We start from the raw sequence: 8560 nt of genomic DNA on the forward strand, positions 1-8560 counted from the left end.
GTGCTTGTGTGTCGCTCTTATTTAAAGGTCTGCTGTTAGGGTCCACAGGGAAATGTGGAAAAACGCATCTGATAAACAAGCGTCTGTTCTGTTAAAAGCTGTGAAATCTGATGTCTAACATGGTATGTTTTTGTTCTTGAAGTGGGCCTGTTTGTTCCATGCACTATCACTGGACGATCTCCGTTCACTACAGGTGATCCCTGGATCGCGTACTAAATTAATTATTAAAAATGGAATGGTTCTCTGTAGTTTTAAAGTATAAAAGTTTCATACTTTTTTATTAATAACTGGAAAATTATACTCAACATATGTAATAACTGTTTATACAGTTTGATTACTACAACAATAATAACAAGTATTTTGTCTCAAAATAAATGTGATATAATTCATTAGTTATATAAATTGCAATGTTTTAAAAGTATTAAATGTTAGATAAAATAACATTAAAATCAACATTAGCACTTGATGCCCATATGCATCAGGATTAATTTGCGGTCTATAATAATAATAATAATAATAATACATTTAATATAATTTGTTTAATAATAATAATAATAATAATAATAATAATCATATTTTTTCTTAATAAGTAACTTAGCCAAGTGATTCTTAGTTCGACAATTCATAATTGCAATGCCATGTAGGAAGTCATAAGTAGATATCTGTGTACAACAGCAGGCCTAATATTTACTGGTCAAAAGCATTGTTTGAGATTACTTCTGATGATTGATAGAAACAGTGGAGGAAATAAAACACACTAATTGTTCAGTTAAAGATCTAAATCTTTTATCTGTTTATTTCCCTCCTTTCTCAGTTTATGTGTTGTATTAAAGTCTATTACCACCGCTGGACGTTCCCTTCTCTGACACTGAAGAAACATAAATATCTAAATAAAAGAAAAGAAAAAAAAAACCTGAGGTTTCCGCAGGTCGATAAAGCTTTTAGATTTGGAGATGTTTCTGTTTCCTCCGGCTAAGGGTTTTTAATGGAGCTTTAGGAATTATCTTATGGCTCTCTGTTTTGTGAGCAGTTTATTTCAGGTGCCCCCGTGTCCTCTGTCAAGTCTGAATATAATGCTATCAATGCAGCTTAATGAAAAGTAACGCATCGCTGATTACAGTTTGATTTGGTTTCCATGTAAAAGCCCCGTTAATTCAGCATCATCCCTCCTCTGTGTGTGTGTGTGTGTGTGAGATTTACCACGCCTGAATGAGTTAGTCAAACCCCTCACATCTCTCTCTCTCTCTCTCTCTCTCTCTCTCTCTCCCCCATCTCTTTCTTCCAACCCTGTTTTACTATGCTGGGAAAGTTTCTTAAAACAGTAAATATACTGTTAAATTGTTCTCTTCTATTCTGTTCTATTATATTTTATCCTATTCTATTCACTATTTTGTTTGATGTGTTATTGCTTCCGGCTTTTTGTAGACCATATGTACTTTAAAAATGTTAAGTTCTAGATCTTAATTTAGATGAATTGTAAAATATATTTAAAAAATTAAATATATATATATATATATATATATATATATATATATATATATATATATATATATATATATATACATATCATTTTAAGAATATATAAAGGAATATAAAAATACATATATTTTTAAAATTCTATATTATTTTAAATTTTAAGTTATATATATATACAGTGTGTGTGTGTGTGTGCATGTCTATATATATATATATATATATATATATATATATATATATATATATATATATATATATATATATAAATGTATATATTTTGTGTTTATGACATTTTAAGGAAAAGTAGTACCAATTCACAGTGTCCTTTTTTGTTGTGCATTGTGTAGTACAGATAAACACTTTTTTGTCTTTGTCCAAGGATTCCTCCAGGAGAAGGTCTCAATCGTTTGGCTTGCACTTTAAAATTCATCACTGAAGCCCCCCTCAACAGACCCCAGTCCTCCAGGGGCCACACTTTCACCATCACTGTCAACTCCTACCTTTGACTGCGTGTTTTTGCCCTTTTATCTGGACCCACTAATTCTTCTGCCCTTTTCACTTAGAGACGTGCCCCAGCGAAACAGCCCCAGAGAACCTCCAGATATTGAGGGGTCTGTGTCAAGATGAACAATTTAAATGATCTTGCATCTACAGCCACATAAACGGCCTGTCTGGATAACTCCTTCCATCTCAGCTGTTCGGCCAAGGTAAAGGATTTGGTGCTTCGATAATATTATTAGAGAGAGAGTACAAATCGATAGAGAGAAGTGAATGATGACTGAAAACATCCCAATTACAGGCTGGTTATGGCGGGTTAATGGGGCTCATCCAGCGCTGTCTTATGGCTCCTCTGGGCCTCATCTCCTCCATCCGAGTATGAGAGAGAATGATAAACAGTGATTGAGGGATCATTACAAACCCAAACACAGCAAACACGAAACACATTGGGTCTACGACAGTAGGTGGACAGTCGTGTGATTTTGATTGCTACAGACCATTGATTTGGCCTAATGGTATATCTAACCAAAGTATTATTATATTATATATTTTTCAGACTTTCATTTTTTTAATCGAAAATGTATACATATGTAGATTAGGAAAAGTTATTATTTATGATACCACATTTTAAGGATAATAAAAATGCTATCAGCACTTTAGTGACAAATGCAACTTATTAGTTCAGCTTAGCAGGTGGGGAAAAAACAATGTAGAGAAATATACAGCCTATAGTTGTATCCGTCAATTCATCATAATGGCTCCCGATAGACACTTGTATGTGTTTGTTCAGCACCAAGGACAGTGACTTTGATCGACACAGACCAAAAGCTTCGAAAAATCAACAGTTTATTATAGTGAGTAGATTTGAACATTCCCCGATTTCAAGGAGATTTGTGCATTTGTGCGATAGTACTTTCTTAACAGTGACACTCATGAGCAATTGCGACAAGGTCAGAGTTCTTCTAAAAGAATACCCAATAAAATCTAGCAACATATGCATGCCAAAGACAAAATGAAATGCGAAACAAAACTAGATTGTAAACTTTTCTCAGTCTTTCAGAACAGAGACTTCCAATTGTTCATTTACATAAGCTCAACGTGCGTTACAAATGTCAACCAAACAAATGAAAATATTAACCAATCCCATTTTGGGACCCTCACCAGTGAGATGTCAATACAGCAATAAATACATACAATGTCCCATGACAATGCAATTATTTTATGTAACAAAAAAGTCCAACATATTTTGGGCCCATTAATTCACAGTCTGTCATTTGTTAACTGTTATTAGCTGCTAGTCCAAACAGTCCACTTCGGTTCCTATGAAAAATCTGTTGTGCTAGGAACAGAATATTTTATTCACCGTCTTTGGAAATGTCATACTGTCCTTACTGGCCTCTTGCTGCTGTGTTTTTATCACATTGTTGCTCCCTATGGAGCGCCCAAGGGCTCCTGTCTCTAAGATAGACCCTTTGGTTGTGGTGGTCCAAGAAACTGTAGTGTTTGTCTGTGCTTGGTTTAAGGAGCTGTGTCTAAACAAGGGGTCATGAAAAACTCCATCTACCCAGTTTCTGAGAGTGGTCACCGGCGAATCCTGCTGTCTGTCCAGACCGTTTACAGGTGAGGAAGCCGAGGGAGATGCTTGACATCTAAGCATACATGAGGAGTACTCTGTTGGGTTCAATGAGGTCGCAGTCTGGGCCAGAGACCAGATGCGGGGTTTGCTGTCCAGTAACGGATGGCCCTGCTGCTGGAAACACATTTTGGCATGTCGCAGGTCACCGATGTCATGTTCGCAGTCTCCCACGGTCGTTTTAATGCAGCTTTTTGATAAATCGCGGTCAGCTTCAAGCAGACCAGGAATGGAAAGTTTTGGAGAGGTTTCTTTGAGGCGATCATCTGTGGTCGCCATGTGCGTGTTCACGAGAAAGCGGTGTTTGAGTTCACATTCGGAGCTCTCCGACTCGATGGTGTCGAAGTCTTCCAAGTCACTCAACTGAAGTTCCTTTTCCTCTCGACTTTTGCTCTCTGTTAAATCGAGAGCAAACAAGAAGAATATGTATATAATGCAGCTTTCTTTTCAATAACACTTTATAATCATTTACTTTAATAACATTAACAAAGATTTTCAGTTTGTGTGGATTAAAATGGTTAGAAATATATGTAATATAAATCACTAATAAATGTTTTGCAGAGTTTTACCGGTTAGACTCTCACTAAAGCTTTAAATGTCTGAGCAGAACTTTTAATAGAACTTTAAAAGCAACTTTTGCCTGTCTCTTCTAAATTGAACAAATAACTGCTGGATAGTTAGAGACTCATTGATATGATAGATGTGTGTAAAATGGAAGGAAGCTGACCATCATCATTGGTTTCACTTTTGATTTGATCTTCTTGTGTCCCATCCTCATCCTCATCTTCATATTTTCTATCCTCAGAGCCCTTGTTTCTTGGTGGCCATGTCATCTTATTTTCCTTCTTGAGTCTCCTTCTAGCATTGGCGAACCATGTGGACACTTGTGTGAGGGTCATCTTGGTGATGATTGCCAGCATGATCTTCTCGCCTTTGGTGGGATAGGGGTTTTTCCTGTGTTCCTGAAGCCATGCTTTTAATGTGCTCGTTGTCTCACGGGTGGCATTCTTTCTTCTGGTTCCTCCCTCCATAGATCCGTATCTGTGGCATGAAAGAAACTTTGGTTGTTATGGTAATAGTGAAGGAATATTTTATTTATTTATTTATATATTTGTATTATTATTATTTATTAGTTTTATGCATGCCGTTTTTACAACATAGAAAGACAAAAACGTAACAAAATTCTAGTGCTTCAGTGGGATAATAGAGCGTACAAATTGCTTGATCGAGTGCACTCAGAAAGCACTGGCCAAGTATGTGTCCATTAAAGCACTTTAGGGAAAACCCTGAAGGGTAAAACGTGAAGCATGATATAACATAAAATATATATCAAAGACAATATTATTGCTCCTGACTTTTGAGGGAACAAATGCTGTCACTGATGTAATTTCTCTATATATTAAAGGTATTTAATGCTTTATTCATTCAAGAGCTTGTGCTAATTATTTAATCAATATGTTGAACCCTCCCTTTAAAATGGATCCAAATTAATTGAGTCTTGCACTTGTTAATTGTCAATCAGTAGACGCTTAATGAGGGCCGGTATTCAATACCTGTCATACTGGTACTGTCCCAGTGTGGGATCATATGGGTAATAGGCAGCAGCCTGTGTTATTCCCGCATGCGCAGATGCACTTCCATCCTTGGCATCAAATGTTCCCTACAATTAAATACAAGACTTATCAGTATGCTCAACAAACAAATAAACCATACATTTATGAATTACTTTTCCACAACACGTTTTTCCATAACATATCCATGACAACAAGGTTCTGGTGGCATTTGTTTTGAGGTGCAAAACACCATATTTTAAATAGCAAGCTATATAGATGTTAATCCTTATAAAGTCAAAGTTGGACCTTACAGAAGGGAGAAAATATAAAGTTCCCTTTGTAAACCATCACACCCTACAAAAGCAGTAATAATGCTTTTTTTTTTTTTTCAATATAAAAAGTTACAAAAACACACCGTTTCCTCACTCTGTATTCAAAATGTTGTTGGTATGACTTGGTGATTATATTATGCGTTATTGTTGTTATTTAATTACCTATGTTATAAACTCACCAAAGAGTAGAAAGCTGAGGCGTCGGCTCCATAAGTAACATAATTCCCATAGCCTTGACTGCTTGTGTAGGGGTTTCCATAGACTCCCAGCGCAGCGGCGGAGCTGAGCTCATGTCTGGCAGTGGCCAGCAGTCTGCTTTCATACATTGGACAGTACACGGGCGTCTGCGCAGAGGAATCCGAGATGGATCTGGTGCTCGACTCGCAGCAAGATGTCAAAGAGTTGGTGGCCATCAGGAACTGGAACGAATTATACACATCAAACGATAAATAAAAGACAGACAAACAAATGCACATTAAAAGTTCCTGAGAGGAAGAGAGCAAGCAATCAGGAAAAAAAAAAAAAAAAAAGGAAAAAAAAAAAAAAAAAAAAAGGAAAAAAGAAAGAAGTGCGTTTATGTTTCCAAAATGTGAGCATGCGGTAAAAAGTTCATTTTTGGCAATATATATTCAGCCCCCATAGGACAATGCGTTTTATGGATCATTGCCAGCTGTTGTCCTCCTTCCCCCTGTCATCGCATCTTCACTTTTGCATGTCTGGGGCTCATTCCGGTTTATAGATTCGTAAAATGATAAGCGCGGAGGGAACCACTGAATTAGCCTACATCGGAGATAAAAATAAATAAAAAACAAAAACAAACTAAGAAACAAACAAACAAACAGTCAAGCTAGTAATCGGATTACACCTTTATCTTTCGTGTAAGGTATATTTCTGAGTTTGGCGCTCTAATGCATTTAACAGTTTGCGCGGGGCACATTAGCGCATTCCTCCTTTCAAGTGTTCAAATTTTGAACATTTGAATCAATAGAACAATCCGCGTGAGCGCAATGGAACGCGGGTTAATGATGGATAATCAGAGCTTACCTGTGGTGCAGACGAGTAAGGATATCCGAATTGAGGATAGGACATTGTAGAGTGATCCCTGTTTCTCCGAAAGCAGGCGAGACTGCAGGTCTGCTGTGTTTCACTGTACCAATTGATTGGTAAAGCATAAAGCTGCCGGGCGCTTATAGGGCGAAGCGCGGTACTACCATGTTTAATTTGCTTAAACGCCTTCCTGAGTATCTTCAAAGTATGCCAATCGGTCTATTAAACTTCTACAACACAGCCTCGCACATCGTAAAGCATTTGGCAAATTGCCGTCTTTGATGTCAGAAATACATATTTTGCGTTATAAAAACTAGTATTAAACACGTCAGCCCAGATGCGGGTTGTTTTAAACGCCGGTGACTCTGACGTCAGAAGAAACACACTCAAAATGACCAGTCTAACTTTAATATGCATTTCTCTGGATAAAAAAGCCGACTAGTGACAGGGGGTGGGGGACAAAATGTAATGCACAATGGGCTTGTAATTGAGCTTATCAATAAAACTAAGCTTTGAAAAGGGAACACACTACTAAAACACTTCCTGCGACAATCGCATTGCATCTTTATGTCGGTTTGGAAAAAGTATTTCACCTAAAGTTAATTAGGAACATTAGCTACATTAACTGCATTAACAAAGTGTTAAAAAAAATTGCTTAAACGAACGAAAGAAAGAAAGAACTTAAATTCTACAACAACTAATGGAAATATTTAAATATCCCATTAGAAGTCGTCTCTGCTTTTAAGAAATATATGCTCAGAATATAAATCTGAATATATAGTTTAATAGTAGATATGGAAAATAAAGTGGAAGGCCTATATAATTGTGCAATATTTGTCTCACTGTAATTATTGTGTACTTTGTTGATTATATGCATGTAGTTGGAAGTCTGCATCTATCTATCTATCTATCTATCTATCTATCTATCTATCTATCTATCTATCTATCTATCTATCTATCTATCTATCTATCTATCTATCTATCTATCTATCTATCTATCTTGCATACTATATAAAAAAACTACATTTCACTACTGAGAGTGCTGAAAGTCTAGGTGGAGCACGATGTGTTGCTGACTCGCTTTGAGAAGCCCGGGTTGAGACATGTGAGAAGCCCCAGGGTCACAGGCAAATTAATGATGATGTACTCCTCTTTTCCCCAGCTGGAAAACTGCCTGCAAGTAACGAATCTGCCCGCAGTGACAGCTCGATTGCGGGTGATTGATGACTATCTTGAGACCGGCCAACATAATATAATATGGGCCGCATAATTGCTTTCATTTACAGATGAAGGTACTTGTCCTCAAATTGAGTTAGACTTTTATCAGGCAAGTTTTTTTTTTTTTTTTTTTACCCTTTCAATCTCCTTTGGCACGCACTTGAATTTGGAAAATAAGTGTTCAGTGAAATTAAATTAGTCAGACAATAGCGAGCAAATGTCGCAGTGTGCGTGTGTTAATGGACATGGGGTCAAGTGACTGACCCACATTTGTGCAGCATTTACTTTCATTCATTTAGTAAATGACGATTTTTCCTCTTATATAGAAAATAAGCTATTAATCAAGCCAAACAATGAGTCGCCATCAAATTCTGCAAAATAAAGAGAGGGTCTAAGTTAACTTCAGTTTTAAAAGTTATTGCAATTTGCGATCATCATAAGCAGTACACATTTTAAATAATAATAATAATAATAATAATAATAATAATAATAATAATAATAATAATAATGGAAATATGTGGGCTACATTGCATATAGTCTTCAAGTGATAACCTACTCTCACACATTTCTTTATAATGGTAGGTAGCTACTTGGGGCTAAATGGCTCTTTTTCTTTCTCCGTGAAAATAACCCGTTACATTTTATCTCAAGTAACATCAACTCTATTATTGATTCCTCCTCACACACACTTGACTGCAGTGAAAAAAGGCAATGCATCCTTGAAGTTTGATGGGCAAGTCCACAATAGCTTTCCATATACATTTACATTATCTTTTCATCTGGTGACTGGTGTTATTTGGGTC

The 8560-nt window shown here is 36.4% G+C and overlaps 1 protein-coding gene across 1 annotated transcript; it reads right to left on the reverse strand.

The window, feature by feature from the left end:
- Positions 1–2824: 2824 nt before the first annotated feature.
- LOC127655452 (iroquois-class homeodomain protein irx-4-A-like) lies at positions 2825–6836 on the reverse strand. Its single transcript, XM_052143280.1, has 5 exons — positions 6537–6836; positions 5672–5911; positions 5161–5267; positions 4335–4648; positions 2825–4002 (listed from the first exon to the last, which is right to left on the reverse strand). The coding sequence occupies exons 1-5, from the start codon at positions 6579–6581 to the stop codon at positions 3314–3316; spliced, it is 1395 nt and encodes a 464-aa protein (XP_051999240.1). The 5' UTR covers positions 6582–6836; the 3' UTR covers positions 2825–3313.
- Between the last annotated feature and the right edge of the window lie 1724 nt (positions 6837–8560).

This window comes from Xyrauchen texanus, chromosome 15 (assembly GCF_025860055.1).
Source record: "Xyrauchen texanus isolate HMW12.3.18 chromosome 15, RBS_HiC_50CHRs, whole genome shotgun sequence".
Lineage (NCBI taxonomy): Eukaryota > Metazoa > Chordata > Actinopteri > Cypriniformes > Catostomidae > Xyrauchen > Xyrauchen texanus.

Bases quoted from the DNA above. Each gene is read 5' to 3' on its own strand.
- LOC127655452 (XM_052143280.1), bottom strand. From the start codon at position 6,581: ATGTCCTATCCTCAATTCGGATATCCTTACTCGTCTGCACCACAG. The intron at 4,649-5,160 runs GTATTGAATACC...TTCATGCCACAG, and splicing joins GGACAGTACCAGTATGACAG to ATACGGATCTATGGAGGGAG. The intron at 4,003-4,334 runs GTCAGCTTCCTT...TCGATTTAACAG, and splicing joins AAGTGAAACCAATGATGATG to AGAGCAAAAGTCGAGAGGAA.